Raw genomic sequence first — 20,454 nt, 5'->3', positions numbered from 1 at the left:
AGCACAGAGGCGTGATCTTGGGTCACCGCAACCTCTGCCTCCCGGGTTCAAGTGATTCTCCTGCCTCAGCCTCCTGAGTAGCTGCGATTACAGGCATGCGCCACCATACCTGGCTAATTTTATATTTTTAGTAGATACAGGGTTTCTCCATGTTGGTCAGGCTGGTCTCAAATTCCCAGCCTCAGGTAATCACCTGCCTTGGCCTCCTGAAGTGTTGGGATTACAGGTGTGAGCCACCGCGCTTGGCCTGGAATGTACATTCTTTTTTTTTTTTTTTTTTTTGAGACAGAGTTTCGCTCTTGTTACCCAGGCTGGAGTGCAATGGCGCGATCTCGGCTCACCGCAACCTCTGCCTCCCGGGTTCAGGCAATTCTCCTGCCTCAGCCTCCTGAGTAGCTGGGATTACAGGCACGTGCCACCATGCCCAGCTAATTTTTTGTATTTTTAGTAGAGACGGGGTTTCACCATGTTGACCAGGATGGTCTCGATCTCTCAACCTCGTGATCCACCCGCCTCGGCCTCCCAAAGTGCTGGGATTACAGGCGTGAGCCACCGTGCCCGGCCCATTCTTAAAGGCAGAGGCCTTATCTGTATGTAAGTTGGTGTCCTGAACAGAACTTGACTGTAATATGGTGATAAATATTTGTCATATAAATATCAAAAAAACTAGAAAGAAGCTAAATGTTCAAAAGGGAGGAACTGTCTCAAAAAATTAAGAGACAATGTGTAACACAACAGAATACTATGCAGCCATTTAAAACAATGATATAGAAGTATTTTTTTTTTTTTTTGAGACGGAGTTTCGCTCTTGTTGCCCAGGCTGGAGTGCAATGGCGCGATCTCGGCTCACTGCAACCTCCGCCTCCTGGGTTCAGGCAATTCTCCTGCCTCAGCCTCCTGATATAGAAGTATGTTTATTGGCAAAGTAATGTAATAACACCCATAGCAGAGTAAGAGGATAAATTCAAGAAAATCTAGATATTATGCTACAGAACTCCTTCTTAAGGATGCTTCACAAAAATGAACATGAGAGGTTTCTGCTAAGATAAAAGATAAGGGAATAATATCTGTGTTCGGAACTCTGGTAAATACCACCTACTCCTGAAGTAATAGGTTTAAGGAAACTAGAGAACAGATCAGAGATGATATTTAAAAGTTTAGGGAACTGACAAACTAATTTATAATGACAGAAAGCAGATAAGTGCTTGCTGGGGAAAGACGGGTAGAAGGAGAGACAAGAAACAAATTACAAAGGGGGCATGAGGAAACTTGGGGGTGACAGAAATGGTCTTTTTTTTATTATAGTGATTGTTTCACAGGTTTTATACAAGTGTCAAATTTATCAAATTGTACATTTTAAATATGTACGATGTATGTCATTTTAATGTATGTCATTTGTAGCGCAATAAAGCTGTTTTAAAAAATCAAGGGGCTGGGTTTGGTGACTCACACCTATAATTTCAACATTTTGGGAGGCAGGAGTATCACTTGAGGCTAGAAGTTCAAGACCAACCTAGGCAACACAGTGAGACCCTTGGAAATAGTGAGACGCCTGCAAAGGAAAGAAGGAAGGGAAGGAAGAAAGAAGGAGAAAGAAAAAGAAAGAGGGAAAGAAGGAAGGAAAGAGAAGAAAGAAAATCCTGGAGTAACACATTTAGACTTAACCAGTTGACTGTTAAAAAAAAACTTGAAAGTTTAATCATTACAGTGACTTACAGCGTATCTTACTCCAGATGTATAATGTTACCTATCCTATGGTCCATCTATTTCTACAAATTTAAGGCAAAAGATGATTTTAGTAATGAGGTTTCCAATAATGCCACCTTAAACTTGTTTTAAGTTTTCAAATATAAAAATACTTTATGAACAAAGATAGGAATGGCAATAAGAATTAAATAAGGTAAGATACATTTAATAAATGTTAGCCTAGCTACTGCTTTTGTTGTCACGATTTCTCCTACTACAGTTATTATAATCAAAAGCTTTACTCATCCCTGAGAGGTCTGAGAAAAAAAATAAAAAGAAAAAAGAAATTTAGGTCAGGTGTGATAGCCTGTAACCCAAGGATTTTGGGAGGCCAAAGCAGGAGGATCACCTGGTCCCAGGAGTTCAAGACCAGCCTGGGCAACATAGTGAGACCCTGCCTCTACAAAAAAGTTAAAAACTAGCCGGGCATAATGGGTTATGGGGCAGGAATGGGGTGACATGCTGCTTCAGATAGGCAGGTTAGGGAAGACTTCTCTGAAGAAGTGGCCTAAAGGAAGAACATCCTTGGAAAATGGCACAAAAAAAGCAAAGGCCCTGATGTGATTACCTATTCTTCATGGACTAGCAGTCAAAAACAACTCTAGAAGGATCACACTTAATATTCTGTCTCTCTCTCTATTTTTTGGAGACAAAGCCTCCCTTTGTCACCCAGGCTGAAGTGCAGTGGTGCAATTTCAGCTTACTGCAACCTCCACCTCCTGGGTTCAAGTGATTCTGCTGCCTCACCCTCCCGAGTAACTGGGTTACAGGCACCCACCACCATGCCCAGCTAATTTTTATAATTTTAGTAGAGACAGGGTTTCTCCAGGTTAGACTTGCTGGTCTCGAACTCCTGACCTCAGCTGATTCACCCACCTCGGCCTCCCAAAGTGCTGGGATTATAGGCATGAGCCATGAGTGGATAAAATGTCAGCAGATAATTTTTTTTTGGGCTGCTGTAGTACTGTGCAGCTAATGAAAAAAACTAAGGAGTAATGGATAAAATGATGGGAGTGTTTGGGAAACAGAAATATGAGAAGATTTATCAATTTATTTAGCAGATATTAAGCATTTACAATATGCCAGGCAATGTTGTTGGCACTAAGGACACAGGAATAAAGAAAACAGATAAAGGGCACTGCCCTAATGGGCCTTATGTGTGATAGATAGCAATCGAAGATAAAATGTTAAGTAATAAATGTTTTGAGGAAACTAAAAGCAAAATTTTTAATTATCTCTGTATTTTAATAGTTATTAACTTATTGCCATATATTATTTCTGTACTTACAATTCTGCTATATGTGGGGGGAAAAATCATCTAATGTCCCTACATAGTTCAGTCTTATTTGTGTATTCCCAGATTGTGGGAGGCGATCTCATCCTCTCTTAGGCTTTTTAGCTGGCATCTATTTGTAGTTGATATATGGAACTACATTTTCACCAAGAGTCTTGTCTTATACCATTTTTACATCTCATAGGAGATGTCTTGTAAGAAATTCAAGTTTAAATTCATAAGAGATTAATCATCCCATCCCCAGCCCACCCTCAATCTGCCTCTTACAATCATGTTTTTGAGTTATATTGTTGTAGATGTCCTATATTAGATACTCTGTTATCATCTATTTTAGCATCTTAGCTCTTGGGTTGGGACCAAGGACAAAGCTGTATGTAGTGCTCAGCACAGAATTGTTGATTTTGATTATAGAGCTAATAAACAGGAGATATGTAGGAAAAATAAATATATAGGATGAATTAAAGGTGATTGGATTGATAATAAAATTTTGCAATTTTACAACAAGATCAGTGTTTTTTCCTGATTATTTTTTTGGCATGACAGTTTATATATTTGAACTCTGCAAATGTATAGTAAATTTTGGGTCATATAACGTATGAAGTCTAAATAAGTAATTAAGGATTTTAGGACTGAAAGATGTTTTGTATCTCTAGTGTGTTGAGATTTAAAGATTACTTCCTTAGGCCTTTTCTCTTAGACATTTCGTTAGATTATATTGAGGTTTTTTTTTTCAGTTACTAATATTTATTTGTTAAGAGAATTAATAAATTACATTTTGGCATTTTTATGTAGAGGGTTCCTTTAAACTTTTCTCATTTTCAGGTGAAGATTTGATTTTTTAAATTGTAACTTTTATGTTCTTGATATAGAAAGCTTGTGATATATATAATGGTTTATTGGAAAATGGAACAATTTGTTGATATTTAGAAGACTTCCTGGAGTATAAATGACTTTACCTTCTTTTCTAGGTTTGTTAAAGTTTTGCACTGTTGGATTTTGTGGAATTGGGAGCCTGATTGATTTTATTCTTATTTCAATGCAGGTAAGTTTCTCAATCTAGAATGTTACTTTTACATTCAAAATTGAGTTCTGTGATCTCCCATTATATTTAAAATTTTTAGTATATGAGGAAGTGGATAGGAATGATTGTTTCCATTTTTCTTCATATGCTAGATCTAAGGAATCCTGGTCATGTTTCCAACTAGCATTTCTCAAACTGTGCTCTACCAGTTAGTAGTTCTCAAAGACATTAGAAGTTCATTTAAAAAGATTCCATGCTCAAATATGATTTATAAATGTGAGTTCAACTGAGTTAAAGAAGTTTCTTTACTGAATAACTTCTCAAAATTTTTTAAATTTATATTGTTTCTAAGAGGGATTGTGGTTATTTTTCAAACCTGTTTCTTTTCCTCATTATCGTGGTCACCTTATCAATTACCATGAAAGGACATTGGTGTGATTCTGTTATACATATGGACATTGTGGAGGAGAGACAAGATTTTCTTTTGCACTGGACAGGCACTCTATACTAGTATTTGTTTGCAAATTACAGAAACTAAAATCCAGCTAACTTAAGCTAAAATGAAAAAAAAAAAAAGGATGGGGCAGTTTTTAGAAAATCTGAGAATATAGACCAGTTATGGATAAACAAATGATTTACATATTTAGGGCTCTCCCGATACTCATCTTGCTTTTCTCCTTAGCCTCATTTTCTCCTGCTGCAGTGGGGCTGGGGCAGGCATAGTTTGTGAAATGTTGTCCTTAAACATTTAAAAGTGCCACCAGGCCGGGCGCGGTGGCTCACACCTGTAATCCCAGCACTTTGGGAGGCCGAGGCGGGTGGATCACGAGGTCAACAGATCGAGACCATCCTGGTCAACGTGGTGAAACCCCGTCTCTACTAAAAAAAATACAAAAAATTAGCTGGGCATGGTGGCGCGTGCCTGTAGTCCCAGCTACTCAGGAGGCTGAGGCAGAAGAATTGCTTGAACCCAGGAGGCGGAGGTTTCGGTGAGCCGAGATCGCGCCATTGCACTCCAGCCTGGGTAACAAGAGTGAAACTCTGTCTCCAAAAAAAAAAAGTGCCACCAGATGTTTTCCATTAAATTATGTAGAACTGGTTGTGGTTAACTTATGAGGATTTTTAAATTAGAGAGAGATGAATTTTTCACAACAAATGTTGACAAACAGCATTTCAGCAAGCATTTATGGAGCACCTAATGTCTTCAGCAAGTGTGTCAGTGTGCATTTAGAGCATCATCTGTTTTGCTCTGCTTTCTCATATAGTATTTCCACTCTTCAATTCTGTCTGCTTGATGTTATCATTATGTTTTAAAAGAAAGTCACAATCTAGGAGATTTGGATACCATACTGTGAGGAGGAGGCAGCATATGGACCAATAAGATACCAGAATTAAACAAGGAAAATATTTGGTTTTAAAGTTGGAATTTTCCTATCTGTACTCGTAAACATATGCCTAACCAAATATCCTGCCTTCTCTGACTGTGGGACAGGCAAGCAGGCATGAAGAGGCTAAGGTACTTGTGCACATATGCTTAGAAATGAGTTTCTCACTTTCAGTGAGGATCCAAGGAATTTAATGTATTATTGGGATTCTTTGAGTTGAGATATCCAGAATTCAAAGTGTCTTTGAAACCTAACCATTTAGTTAATATTTTCATGCTAGGTTCTTTCTTTGGTGATATTATTGCATGTAGCTTTATTTATATCAAATTATAGAGCTAATTTCTGATTAATTTATACCTGAACTTTTTATAATAAACAGTTACTTTTTTTTTTTTTTGAGACAGGGTCTCACTCTATTTCACAGGCTGGAGTGCAGTGGTGTGATCTCAGATCACTGGCAATCTCTGCTTCCTGGTTGTAAGCGATCCTCCCACTTCAGCCTCCCAAGTAACTGGGACTACAGGTGTGCACCACCATACCCAGCTAATTTTTATATATTCTGAAGAGACAAGGTTTTGCCATGTTGCCCAGTCTGGTCTCCTGAGCTCAAGCAATCTGCCCACGTCAGATTCCAAAGTGCTGTTATTATAGGCATGAGCTACTGTACCTGGCCTCTAGTTATTTAACTTAAAGATCTTCTGGGATTAGGAGTCTATCACATTAAGAAATTACTGAGGTGTAGAATTAGAGCATGGGAATATTTGCAGTAAATTTCCCTAATAAGACATTTTAATAGGCATGATCTGTTTAGACTGCTTTCAAATTGAGTGTGATGATAATAAATCCATTTCAAACATAACCAGATAAGATGTGTAGCCTCAGTCTTCATGTCATTTAACATATTTAACATTTGATGTTGACAACATCAGTTTTAGAGAATTCCTGGGCTCAAGTGATTCTCTCATCTCAGCCTCCCGAAGTCATGAGCCACTGTGCCTGGCCCTGACTCATCATTTTGTTTATTTTTCTTTTCTTCCCCATTCTCTCCATGACTGATTATTTTTCTTTCTTTCTTTCTTTCTTTTATTTTTTAGCCATTAAATATTATTTCCCAGTGAGTAACAATGTGTTTCTGTTGGACTGTGATCCCGTAAATGTAGGCATGGATTCAAGACCTATAAAAACAAACTGTATTTTGGTTCACAGTGTTTTTAACAAAAATCTAAGAGTCTAGTTATAGTTTGTCTTTGAACAGAAACATTACAAAGTATAATGCACATATTACTAAAGTAAGTTTTACATGTTGCTATATTTCCTGAAAATACTTTTATGAGTTTGCCTATTTGTTTTTAAACTTGGAAAGTTTCTATTTTTGTTCCTAAAGATATGCAAATAATATGAACGGTGATGCATGGTATGAAATAATACATAGCATACAGTCAAGAAAATAGAAATCAGTGATACATGTATAGCATACCATCTTTCAGCTGTGGGTAACTACTGTATGTAACTACTCTCTTTTTTTCTCTATATATGGTTGTTCATAAGGTATTTTTGAAAATTTTAAAACACTCATTCTTTTGTGCCATTTATTTATTTATTTATTTATTTATTTATTTATTGAGATGGAGTTTTGCTCTTGTTGCCCAGGCTGAAGTGTAATGGCACAATCTTGGCTTACCGCAACCTCTGCCTCCCAGGTTCAAGTTATTCTTCTGCCTCAGCCTCCCAAGTAGCTGGGATTATAGGCATGTGCACCACCACGCCATCACGCCCAGTTAATTTTGGATTTTTAGTAGAGATGGGGTTTCTCCATGTTGGTCAGGCTGGTCTCGAACTCTCAACCTCAGGTGATCCTCCCGCCTTAACCTCTTAAAGTGCTGGGATTATAGGTGTGAGGCACTGCGCCTGGCCGCCTTATATTTTTATATACATCATGAAGGATAGATTAGACAATACAAGTTTCTTAACAGAAAAATGAGAATGTTTTGATTACATTTAAATTTCTTTCCTCATTCACGCAATCTGGGCTTTTTTTTTTGAGATGGAGTTTCACTCTTGTCGCCCAAGCTGGAATGCAATGGTGCAATCTTGGCTCACTGCAATCTCTGCCTCCTAGGTTCAAGCGATTCATCTACCTCACCCTCTCAAGTAGCTGGGATTACAGGGGGGCACCACCACACCCAGCTAATTTGTATTTTTAGTACAGACAGGATTTCACCATGTAGGTCAGGCTGGTCTCAAACTCCTGACCTCAGGTGATCCACCCGCCTCGGCCTCCCAAAGTGCTGGGATTATAGATGTGAGCCACCATGCCTGGCCTGGGCATTTTTTTTTTTTGAGACGGAGTTTCGCTCTTGTTACCCAGGCTGGAGTGCAATGGCGCGATCTCGGCTCACCGCAACCTCTGCCTCCCGGGTTCAGGCAATTCTCCTGCCTCAGCCTCCTGAGTAGCTGGGATTACAGGCACACGCCACCATGCCCAGCTAATTTTTGTATTTTTAGTAGAGACGGGGTTTCACTATGTTGACCAGGATGGTCTTGATCTCTTGACCTCGTGATCCACCCACCTCGGCCTCCCAAAGTGCTGGGATTACAGGCGTGAGCCACCGCGCCCGGTGGGCATTTTTAATTATACTGAAAACACTGATGTATATTCTGCAAAACAAAAAGGAAGTCTCTTATGTTAAGTGGAGCCAAACAGCCACACATCAGAAAGATGAGGATATGTGGAGGAAATGGATATAAGTGTTACTATATATAAAGTTACTGGAAGTATGCTGGGTTCTTTCTTTTTTACAATTTTTAAAAAAACTCTGTTCATCATGGAAGAAATTGCTTTTATTTTCTTTCCTATTAATATTATAGAGTGGAATTCCTTAAAGGACTAATAACCATTCAAGCAGCAGAAATTTGAAAAAGCAGCATAAAGTCTGAAACATTTATGGATTTTATAAATACATTTAACAGATTTGTAAAGTATGTTTCATGTGTTTGGTATTTATTATATGCCACTCTTAACACTGGGTTATATGCTGCTTTATGTTAGTTTTTAAGTTTCAAACAATGGATTTGACTTTTTGCACATAAATTTGTTGAAGAAAACAACTTTTATTAATCTTCTGTAGTACCAGTAGCATGTTAAACAGAGTATGCCCTCAAAAATTTTTGCTGATTTGCAAATCAGTGCAATATGCCTTATACAAAGTGTGGCTTTGTGCCAAGTACAAGCAAGATGAGATGCTGAAAATGGTAGTTTTAAAAAAAGTGATTGTTAGGCCGGGCGCGGTGGCTCAAGCCTGTAATCCCAGCACTTTGGGAGGCCGAGGCAGGTGGATCACGAGGTCAAGAGATCGAGACCATCTTGGTCAACTTGGTGAAACCCCGTCTCTACTAAAAATACAAAAAATTAGCTGGGCATGGTGGCATGTGCCTGTAATCCCAGCTACTCAGGAGGCTGAGGCAGGAGAATTGCCTGAACTCAGGAGGCGGAGGTTGCGGTCAGCTGAGATCGCGCCATTGCACTCTAGCCTGGGTAACAAGAGTGAAACTCCACCTCAAAAAAAAAAAAAAAGAAAAAAAGTGATTGTTGGCCGGGCGCGGTGGCTCAAGCCTGTAATCCCAGCACTTTGGGAGGCTGAGGCGGGTGGATCACGAGGTCAAGAGATCGAGACCATCCTGGTCAACATGTTGAAACCCCGTCTCTACTAAAAATACAAAAAAATTAGCTGGGCATGGTGGCACGTGCCTGTAATCCTGGCTACTCAGGAGGCTGAGGCAGGAGAATTGCCTGAACCCAGGAGGCAGAGGTTGCGGTGAGCCGAGATCGCGCCATTGCAGTCCAGCCTGGGTAACAAGAGCGAAACTCCGTCTCAAAAAAAAAAAAAAAAAAAAAAAAAAAAAGTGATTGTTTTCCTGTAGGACCTGTTTTAGTCCATTTGGGGCTATAACAAAATATTTTAGACGGATTATTTCTTTTTGTTGCTGTTGTTGTTTTATGCTTTTTTTAGACTGAGTCTCACTCTATTGCCCAGGCTGGAGTGCAGTGGCACAATCTCCACTCACTGCAATCTCTTTCTCGGCTTCAAGCGATTCTCATGTCTCAGCCTCCTGAGTAGCTGAGATTACAGGCGCCTACCATCATACCTGGGTAATTTTTGTATTTTTTTTTTTTTTTTTTTTTTTTTTTTTTTTTTTTTTTTTTTGAGACAGAGTTTCGCTCTTGTTACCCAGGCTGGAGTGCAATGGCGCGATCTCGGCTCACCTCAACCTCCGCCTCCTGGGCTCAGGCAATTCTCCTGTCTCGGCCTCCTGAGTAGCTGGGATTACAGGCACGCGCCACCATGCCCAGCTAATTTTTTGTATTTTTAGTAGAGACGGGGTTTCACTATGTTGACCAGGATGGTCTCGATCTCTTGACCTCGTGATCCACCCGCCTCGGCCTCCCAAAGTGCTAGGATTACAGGCTTGAGCCACCGCGCCCGGCCTACAAACATTTTTAAAAGCCTAAGCCTTTCAGTTTAGACCAAAATATAGCCAAGGCTATGGAGTCACATCTGTGTGAGTCAGTTTGTTTGATCAAAGACATAGCTTATGCCTTTTTGATCAAAAGAACTAAAAGCATAATTGCCATAAATCCACTACCAATGCTGGAAAAGGTGATATACTTGATAGTTTTCTAGATGTAGGACAACAATATATACAAAAAGAGGACTTTTTTTTTTTTTTTTTGAGATGGAGTCTTGCTCTGTCACCTAGTCTGGAGTGCAGTGTCACAGTCTTGGCTCACCGCAACCTCTGCTTCCTGGGTTCAAGCTATTCTCCTGCCTCAGCCTCCCCAAGTGTTGGGATTATAGACATGAGATGCTGCGCCCTGCCAGCTTCAGGATATTTCTTAGCAGAAAAATAAACTCATAATTTTAGGTTTCACACTCTCTTGTCAGTGAACAAATGGACATGGATATCTTTTCTGAGTAAAAAATTTCCCAGTGTTGGAATATTTTACTTTTATTTTTTTATAGACAGGGTCTTGCTCTGTTGCCCAGGCTGGAGTGCAGTGCATGATCATAGCTCATTGTAGCCTCAAACTTCTGGGCTCAAGCAATCCTCCTGCCTCAACATCCCATCCAGTATGGGATATTTTAAAAGATGCATAATTTTATAATTAACAATACAATAATATATTCATAATGTTAGATGTTAGAATTGGCACATTTATTACATTTGTTATATATGTATATGTGGGTGCTTAAAATAGGTTTTATTATTTATTTATTTATTTATTTATGTTGAGATAGAGCCTCACTCTTACCCAGGCTGGAGTGTAGTGGTGCAATCTCAGCTCACTGCAACCTCTGCCTCCTGGGTTCAAGCAATTCTTATGCCTTAGCCTCCCTAGTAGTAGCTGGGATTTCGGGCGTGCAGCACCATGCCCAACTAATTTTATTTTTGATTTTTTTAGAGAATGGGTTTTGCCATGTTAACCAGGCTGGTCTCAAACTCCTGACCTCAGGAGATCCTCCCACCTTGGCCTTCCAAAGTGCCAGGATTACAGGCATGAGTGACTGCACCCTGCCTTAGGTTTTTTTTTTTTTAATTTGGCAAAGGAATATGGATCTAAATAGTGGAAATCTTTGTAGCTGATAGCTTTCTTTCTTTCCTTTTTTTTTTGAGATGGAGTTTCACTCTTGTTGCCCAGTCTGGAGTGCAGTGGCGCGATCTTGACTCACCGCAACCTCCACTTCTCGGGTTCAAGGGATTCTTCTGCCTCAGCCTCCTGAGTAGCTGGCATTACAGGCATGCATCACTGCACCTTGCATTTTTAGTAGAGATGGGGTTTCTCCATGTTGGTCAGGCTGGTCTCCAACTCCCAACCTCAGGTGATCCACCCCCCTCGTCCTCCCAAAGTGCTGAGATTACAGGCGTGAGCCACTGCGCCCAGCCAGCTGATATATATATATATATATATATATATATATATATATATATATATTTTAAAGTAAATAAAACAGTTTCTTCAGTGATCAGATAGTTCATAGAAAAGTGTGTTGATGATACTTTGTAGTGTCTTAAGCTCTGTATATAAATCTTGGAGTCATGGAATACATTAAAACTTTAAAAGTACTGTACAGATTAGCTTATTGTATTCTTCATTATAATCAATAAGAAAAATTGAGATCCAGGAAGGATTAAATTTGATCCTACAGCTAGTTATAGAAAGAGACAGCTTTCTCTTCCAAGTTTTCCTTTCAGTCTAGTACTTTACCTTACTGACTTAATTCGGTTATTTAAATAGGGTTGTCTTCTGTCATCCAGGCTGGAACACAGTGGTGTGATTATAGTTCATTGTAGCCTTGAACTCCTGGGCTCAAGCAATCCTCCTACCTCAGCCTCTCGAGTAGCTGCGACTACGGGTGCATGCCCTGGCACCTAGCTAATTTTTTGTTTTCATTTTTTTTTTTGTAGAGGCAAATTCTTGCTTTTTTGCACACACTGGTCTCAAACTTCTGGCTTCAAGCAATCTTCTTGCCTTGGCCTCCCAAAGTGCTGGGATTACAGTTAATTTTTATGTAAATCCCTAAGTGTCAAGCCAAATCAGTTTAATCTTTAGAAAGTAAGCATGCATAACAGCACATGACATGGTCTGTGGCACATATATGCTTTGTAAGCATTATTTGAATATTAACATGTGTAGTTCATTAGAATAAGTTCCCTGTTGGCAGAGATGGTATTTGATTCACTGTCGGTTTAAAATGTCTAGCATAGAACCTGGAATATCATAGGAACTAAATATTTGTTAAATAGTTTTAAGATCAAGTTCATTTTTAAAATGAAGAGTGCTTTATAGCAGTGTCCTTCAATTTCAAAAACAAAGTCCATACCCTCCACATATTTTTAAATTTACATTTAAGTTTTCTATCATAAGTTTAAATAGTTGCAAAGGATGTAACTTCTAGTTGGCAAATATTTACATATTTAAATAAAAGTGTTACATCAATTTTGAAATGTATCCAACAGAATATAAATATCATAGGATTTTAAATATCACCCACTTTAAAAAGACATGCATGAACTCTTCACTAACCATTAGAATTTTTAAATTGCTTCTTTCTTGAAGTTTTATTTTTATTCCTCTTCCACAGATTTTTATCCTATGTTTATACACACACACACACACACACACACACACACACACACACACACACACAGACATATATTTTGGTTTTGGTTTTGTTATTTTTTGTAATATATTTTTATGTTTAAAAACTTCCTACTAGGCTGGGCCCATTGGCTCACGCCTGTAATCCCAGCACTTTGGGAGGCCGAGGCAGGAAGATCACTTGATGGTCTGAACCATCACCCTAATACTAGGAGTATGAGACCAGCCTGTTCAACATAGTGAAAACCTGTCTCTACAAAAAAAAAAAAAAAAAAATACAAAAACAAAATTAGCCAGGTGTGATGGCTCATGCCTGTGGTCCCAGGTATTTAGGAGGCTGAAGTGGGAGGATCACTAGAGCCCAGGAGGTAGAGGTTATAGTCAGCCAATATCATGCCACTGCATCCCAGCCTGGGTGACAGAGTGAGACCCTATCTCAAAAATAAATAAAGGAAAGAAAGAAAACTTCCTACTAATCATCTTATTCATTAAAATTAAAATATTTAACATTTTTCTGTGATTTTTTTTTTTATTGAGTTGTCATAGTAATGATACACAGTTGATCAAAACAACATAAACATGTTGCAAATTCAGCAAATTATTTTTAAGCAAAAAGATGTAAAAATGTTACTGGAAATGCATTTTTGGAACAGATGTGGCAGAATGGACCTTTGAGTAAAAGAGATTCCCCTAAATCTAGTATTTTGAGTTATCTCTTTGTTTGACACTTCAGAAGCTTTCACACCTCGGGGAAATATGTCATCATAAGACTCAGGGTATCCTGGATGGTATGCTTTAGGTCTGCATTACCGTTAATAAGTGGGTGAAATGACAGTGAGAGGCAGTGGGAAGGGAAACTGTTGGGATGCTTCCATCCACTGTAGCATGGTACCAGGCAGATTTGTTTTACAAAGAGTATTTGGGGAATTAATATCTCAAGATTGATTTCCCTTCTTGGCCCACATACACCTTGGTAAATTTTTGTCCACCTTTAAGGCTATAGTTTGAAGACTGCTACCTTAGAGGATAATTTATAGAGATTATGTTAACTAGATTATCACATGTGTGGTTAAGTAGACAAGATGGTTGTGGTGAACGTGTATTGTCTTTTCTGCCTCTTCCTTTTCCATTCCAGGTGGTTCTGGCAGGACTGTCAATGATACTACCTCATCTCTCACAGGCAGTCTGGTCTGGCTAATCATATTAAATCTACTCTTTTGGATATAGTTGTTTGTCCACAGTAGGCATAAAAACCAAGCAGATCGATAAAAGCCTTTCCCTGGAATTGGTATATAAACATTGGGGAAGAAAAGTTTACTTTTTTTCTATTAGGAGCTGCTGAGCTGGGAATATGTGGCTCTCGAGCTGTTGGCACTGAGTTGAGAGTGCTGCTCTGCAGAATGAAGACAAGCAGAGCTAAGCAAAGAGGCAGGGAGGCGAAGGGCCTCAGGGAGCACCTAGCTCACTCCTTGGTACCTGCAGCTTTTCTTTTGATCCTTTGAGCTATCCCGGTATTCTTTACAGCTACATGAGTCACTAAATTACCTGGTTTTGCTTAGGTTTTGCTTCTGAAATACTTTTATTAACAACTGAGAAAAGTAAACTCAAAGTTTTGTGAAATATCTTTTGTAAAATGAATAATTTTGAAATTTTGTCTCTTCTAGATTGTTGGACCTTCAGATGGAAGTAGTTACATTATAGATTATTATGGAACCAGACTTACAAGACTGAGTATTACCAATGAAACGTTTAGAAAAACACAATTATACCCATAAATATTTTAAAAAATAAACAGTAAGTGATATATACATATATATATAGTATCTAATCTTATATTATTAATATAAAATTATGAGAATTTTAGTACCATAGAAAATTTTAAGAGACCATATAGACCTCTCAGGTCACCATATGCCTGAAACATCTCCAGTCCTTTGAAAAGGATTTTAGTCCACGCTCATGGTTCCTGCGATTCTCACTTCAGATTCTTTGCAGTGTATATGGTTAAAGGACAAAGTTCACAAGAAAAAAGTAACATCAAAAAAAGGCATTTTTTATATGATGGTTATGATGAAAGTATGTGCCGTAAATAGTTCAGCATAGCAGATATTTCTGCTGCCTATCCCTCTAAGGATCAATATAATCTTTTACTTCCTCCTTTGCTTCTCCCCTCTGAAACTGAAAATAGATACTGATAGGACCCAAAGCCTGAATTCTGTGTAAGTGCTTATTCTAACCTAAAGTTTGGCTCTGCCTATACGAGTTACTAATTGGCCTCAGCTTTATTTTATTGATTGATTGAGACAGAGTCTTGCTCTGTTGTCCAGGCTGGAGTGCAGTGGCATGATATCAGCTCACTGCAACTTCCACCTCCCAGGTTCAAGCGATTCTTGTACCTCAGCCTCCCTAGTAGCTGGGACTATAGGCACACGCCACCACGCCGAGCTAACTTTTGTATTTTTAGTAAGAGAGGGAGTTTCTTCATTTTAGTCAGGCTAGTTGCAAACTCTTGACTTCAGGTGGTCCACCCACCTAGGCCTCCTAAAGTGCTGGGATTACAGGCATCAGCCACTGTGCCTGGCCAGCCTCAGCTTTAAACAGGTGATAAACCTGCTGAAGTCAGAGATGCCATTCTTCTTCCTGGTTCAACTTTATGGTTTTCTAGGACTCTGCTACTACAAGGTTTCTTATCTCAATTACCATACATTAGTCTATTCTAATAATCTTCCAATAATGCAAAGTTTTTCCCAGAAAGGATTTTGGTAGAATATCAGGAAAACATTTCCTGGTATAATCATTCTCTGTAATAGAGAAATCCAAAAATCATGTAGGGTGAAGGGTAGTTCTTAAGTAATAGTTCACTGACCTGTCTAGCAGCTTTCATAGACACAGGCAGGCAGAGAGAAAGACAAGGTAGATGTCTTAACCATTATCCTAGTACTAGGGTTTTCAGTCAACTCTATCTCAAAGACTGCTTCTAGAGGCCAGCAAGAGAATACACATGCGTTTTCTATTTTATAGAATAGAAATAATAGACATGCGTTTTCTATCTTATAGAATAGAAATAATAGACGTGTTCTCTATCTTATAGAATAGAAAAGGATACGAAGTATACTTTTGCCCTTTAGGTGGATTTTTTTCTTTTCTAACAGTAAAATTATGCATATACCTTTTAGTTATTGTCATGGGATTGAACAATGACACACTCTCAAAATGTAAGGAATTTACTCAACCGATTGTCCAAAAAGTTTTCAAATCTTATAAACTATAAGTCATCGAGCCTTAAAGTTGGAATAAAGCTTAGAAATCCATGTACCTCTTCTTACCAGGAAAAAAATTGAGAGCTAAGGAAGCTGAGACTAAGACACAACTAAGTAGTGCAAAACTGAAACTAGAATCTAGGTCTTCCATTTATTCTATGACATGGCTGGTATCTTCCTCCCATCCTACCCTGGTTCCTGTCGACTGTATCGTTTTGTATTAGGCATTTTCATTTTGGAAATTATTTCTCCTATTTTATGAGACAGATTGTGTAGTTTCATGTAACTTTTATTATTCATACTGTAAATTGTGTCTCTTTCAAAAGAAGATTGTTTCTAAGCCATAGCAGGTAAAAATTAAACAAATAGCCGGTGCGGTGGCTCACACTTGTAATCCCAGTACTTTGGGAGGCCCGAGGCAGGCGGATCATGAGGGCAAGAGTTCAAGACCAGCCTGTCCAATATGGTGAAAACCTGTTTCTACTAAAAAATACAAAAATTAGCTGGGCATTGTGGCATACACCTGTAGTCCCAGCTACTGAGGAGGCTGAGACAGGAGAATTGCTTGAACCCAGAGGCAGAGATTGTGGTAAGCCTAGATCACGCCACAGCACTCCAGTCTGGGTGACAGAGTGGCAGTCCATCTAAAAAAAAATGAAGCAAACGTAATTTTAAGAGTAATCTCGTTCTTTGTAGCCTATCCTATGAACATTTAATTAGGATTTCAGAGCCAATATCTGCATTATCATTCATGTAATCTCTACATTATACAGAAGTGCTCCAAGAGTGAGAAAAAAAAATGTATTGAGCAAGTAAATGAAATGTTAAAATGTACCTCTGTAGTAACCTCACTGGGCTCTTAAAAAATGTTGTGTTTTAACATACTTCTTTTTTCTGTTTTAGGATTTTGAGCCTCATTGATTTTAATAGAGAACTTCAAATATGTGGATTTAAAGATTTCTCTTTTTCCTTCATCTGCCATTTTATGAGTTCTGTATGATTTTTGTGGTTTTTGTTTTGTTGACTTAGTTAAAAGTATATTATTCTGAGATTTATTTAATAGGACTTTCTTTGAGAGCTGTGTCATAGTGTTTCTTGGGCTTCTGTATGAGAGATAGCTTATTACCCTGATATTCTTTAATCTTTTACAAAGGCAAGTTGCCACTTGTCATTTTTGTTTCTGAAAAATAAAAGTATAACTTATTCACATTTTTAGTGCTTTGTTATTGAGAAAATCTTCTTAAATGTTGAATGTAGCTGTCTTATGCATTTTGATCCTTCAAAGCATTTAATCCGTGGTGTGAACAAATACCATTTAAATTGCCTGGGGCTTCAGTCTTATGCATAACAACCCACCTGTTTTTCTGCAACTTTCAGATCCGTCCTTGCCTTGGTATCCAGGGAGCTAAAGATCATTAGGGAGTCTGTGAAACCTTGAGGCAACGTATACACTTCTGGCATTGATTCAGGCCTCTGAAGTGTGAACTTTTTCCTTTTCTGCTTTGGGAGTGCTACACTAGCTTTTGGAAGACCAGATGCTGACTCGTTTAGCTCACTGCAGTTATATTTGAAGCTGGATGGACAAGGTGGGAGCACCCAACAGATGATTAATGTCTTCCATCTGTGAGCACCACCAGGCAGATGCCCGCACAGGTGCCTTAAGTGATGCCCCAGTGTGTAAAAAAAGCCCCGGTATGTTAGCACAGGCTTTTCTTACCATGTTTAGAGGAGTTTTCATGAAGATGGAAATACATGAAATGTTATGTCCCCAGAATACTGTCCCACATTTTCTTTGTTAACAGGCGTACCAATTTCAAAATCACTTGTGTCTGTGCTCCTCAAGAGTAAAAACCATAATTTTTTGTCACACATTTTCCTCAAAAGCAGACAATATAGTACAGTTAGCTTCAGTGGTAGCTTCTCAAGTTGTTGGAAGATTATTAAATATTAATATATGAAATGAATTTGGGTTGACCCCTAATGTACACCAGGAACATCTCTTTGATTTGTTCAAAGAGATGTTTGAACAAGTTTGATTGTCTAGCAAATGGGAGGCTTGATCTATATGGGAGGATGCAGCAGTGAGCAAAACCCCCAAATTCCTGCCTTTTAGAACCTTACATTTCCTTGGGACTTACTTTTTCACTGTGATTAGTTTTGGTCACAGTTAAACCAGTTGGTAGATACCCATTTTCTAGTGTTCCTGAGTTCCTTTAGGTTGTGGACAGTGCTTTGTAGTTTACTTCAGTATCATCTAAGCTCAGAATGTAAGTCATGTTTCCACAGAAAGGTTAGTTCAACTATAAAAGAAATAACCTACTTGGCAGGCTAAGGTGAAAGAATCGCTTGAACCTGGGAAGCAGAGGTTGCAGTGAGCCGACATCGCGCCACTGCACTCCAGCCTGGGTGACAGAGTGAGACTCTGTCTCAAAGCAAAAAAAAAAAAAGAAAGGAGTTCCTACAGTCAAACTTTGAAAAGTCATCTTGATCCTTGCATAATAGCTATAGTCAATAACTTGGCCAGGCAGTAAGTCTGTTTCAAAGCAGGTGATGCTAAAAAGTATTTATTCAAATAAGCTATATTCTTAAAAGGGTTGTTGAAGTATAGAAACAAAGTCTCTTCACAACACATTATTAGACCTTTAGACTTTATTTTCACTTTAGTTTTCTAAATTTACATGACAAGAACACTTCTAGTTTGCCTAATATGTAATTAACAGATTTTTTAATAAACCCATGTGAATGCATTTAAATTCTATTTATCAGCTTTTTTCTTTCACCGAACACTATTATGACAATTTGTTAGTAGTATGTATGAATATAAGTTACATGTTAAGCCCTCTCTATCAAATGTTTTATGTTAATCCTGCTTTTAGATGAGTGACCAAAATTGAGATGGATTAGCTCAGTCATTCCTTATTACTCCTAAGCCTTTAAGGCAAAATGGAAAGGATTCTTTCAATCCTATAGAAACATTTAGTGCCTTGCAGCAGTCATGTACAAATGATAGTACCTTTGCCTAAAGGATTAGTGTGATTTCCAGAAGTACCTATTTACCCAGAAGGATTTCTTACTTCAAAGATTCTGTTATGTCTATGGCCAGCATTTGTTCATGGAACTGCTGAGAGTATAAAAGAAATATTGGTTTGGGGGTATTTTTTTTTTTTTTTTTTTGAAATGGAGTTTCACTCTTGTTGCACAGGCTGGGGTGCAGTGGTGCAATCTCAGCTCACTGCAACCTCCACCTTTTGGGTTCAAACGATTCCGCCTCAGCCTCCTGAGTAGCTGGGATTACGGGCGCCTGCCACCACACCCGGCTACTTTTTGTATTTCTAGTAGAGACAGGGTTTTTCACCTTGTTGGCCAGGCTGATCTTGAACTCCTGACCTCAGGTGATCCACCCATTGTGGCCTCTCAAAATGCTAAGTTTACAGGTGTGAGCCACTGTGCCCAGCCTATTTTTATTTTTCAATTAATTTTTGTAGAGGTAGAAACAGGGTCTCACTATGTTGCACACGTTACTCCTGGCCTGAAGTCGTCCTCCCACCTTCGCCTCCTAAAGTGCTGGACTTACAGGCATGAGCCACCACACCCTACCTGATATATACATTTAAAAGGAAGAGGTAGGATGCCATGTTAGAGGGCTAGCATCCAAGCAGCATGGGATGATAAGAAAAGTATAGACTTCTGAGTCCTGAGTTTGCATTCTGTTTCTCATCACTTATTTTGTGACTGAGCACATAACCAGTCTTAATCCCTCCATCTTCATATAAATAGAGGTAGGTAGTGATGTGCCAGGTAATGTTGAAAGATTAAATGGCAGAAAATAATTGTGTATTGAACACATTTTGAAAGAATGGGATAATGTCATCAAGTACTGGTGAGGTCTGTGGAATTTGTAAGGGGTTCTGCACACTGGGCTACAGCACCGTTATTTCTTGTATAAAATGCCAGTTGGCTCAAAAGTCTTACAAAAGGAGGGTAAGACACTTCATTTGGACATTGTTTACCTGTTTTTCTTATCTCCATTATCTTTATCCATATCTGCATTTACTCAATGTTATATGGACCAAAAATGTCTTTTTTATCAAGAGTTAGTCTTGATAAAAGACTAAGACTCTCCTTATGTAAGAAAGACTAAGACTCTCTTTATCTAAGAAAAAGCTGAAATGTTACAGATTTTGTTTTTGTTGCTTTTTCATGTAAAGTTCGCTGAAGATATTTAATAAGTTTAAAAATGTTGCTGTGAGGCAGCTGATCAGTCTACTTTCAGCCTAAATTATGGTTAATTGCAAGCAATCACTATGCATACAACAGAGTATTGCTTTTAACCTGTCAGTGTTATCAGAATATGCCAAGCATGTGGAGATTAAAACTTGAAAAATGATTAAGGTTAGAGCTATTTGGGCTGCATATGCCAAAGAAAAATGTTGTTTTACCAGAATGCTCTAGAAAGTGTGGTGTTTGGAACTTTTATCATGTGGGCTAATTTTGTATTTAAGAGGGTATGATTATGAAGGCTCAAGATCCTGTCTTTGATTTTTAGAAAAACCTCAAAATGTGACTAATTCTGTGAGTAGATGATGACA

The 20,454-nt window shown here is 38.5% G+C and overlaps 1 protein-coding gene across 3 annotated transcripts in view; it reads left to right on the top strand.

Annotated features, from left to right (window-relative positions):
• Positions 1 to 17,077, top strand: part of TM2D1 (TM2 domain containing 1) — a 39,498-nt gene extending 22,421 nt beyond the window's left edge. The window contains exons 5-7 of one of the 3 annotated variants that reach the window (XM_074380915.1): positions 4,009 to 4,082; positions 14,270 to 14,399; positions 16,769 to 17,077. In XM_074380915.1, the coding sequence (XP_074237016.1) occupies positions 4,009 to 4,082; positions 14,270 to 14,380 (185 nt within the window). In that variant the 3' untranslated portion in view covers positions 14,381 to 14,399; positions 16,769 to 17,077. Of the gene's footprint in view, positions 1 to 4,008; positions 4,083 to 5,850; positions 5,970 to 14,269; positions 14,400 to 16,768 lie in introns of those variants that run through there. The other 2 variants (XM_074380914.1, XM_074380916.1) reach the window with 2 other exon arrangements.
• Positions 17,078 to 20,454: the final 3,377 nt, after the last annotated feature.

Source organism: Saimiri boliviensis, chromosome 11 (assembly GCF_048565385.1).
Source record: "Saimiri boliviensis isolate mSaiBol1 chromosome 11, mSaiBol1.pri, whole genome shotgun sequence".
Taxonomy (NCBI): domain Eukaryota; kingdom Metazoa; phylum Chordata; class Mammalia; order Primates; family Cebidae; genus Saimiri; species Saimiri boliviensis.
Note: the sequence above shows the minus strand (reverse complement) of the source record. Positions and strands in the feature narration are given on the sequence as shown.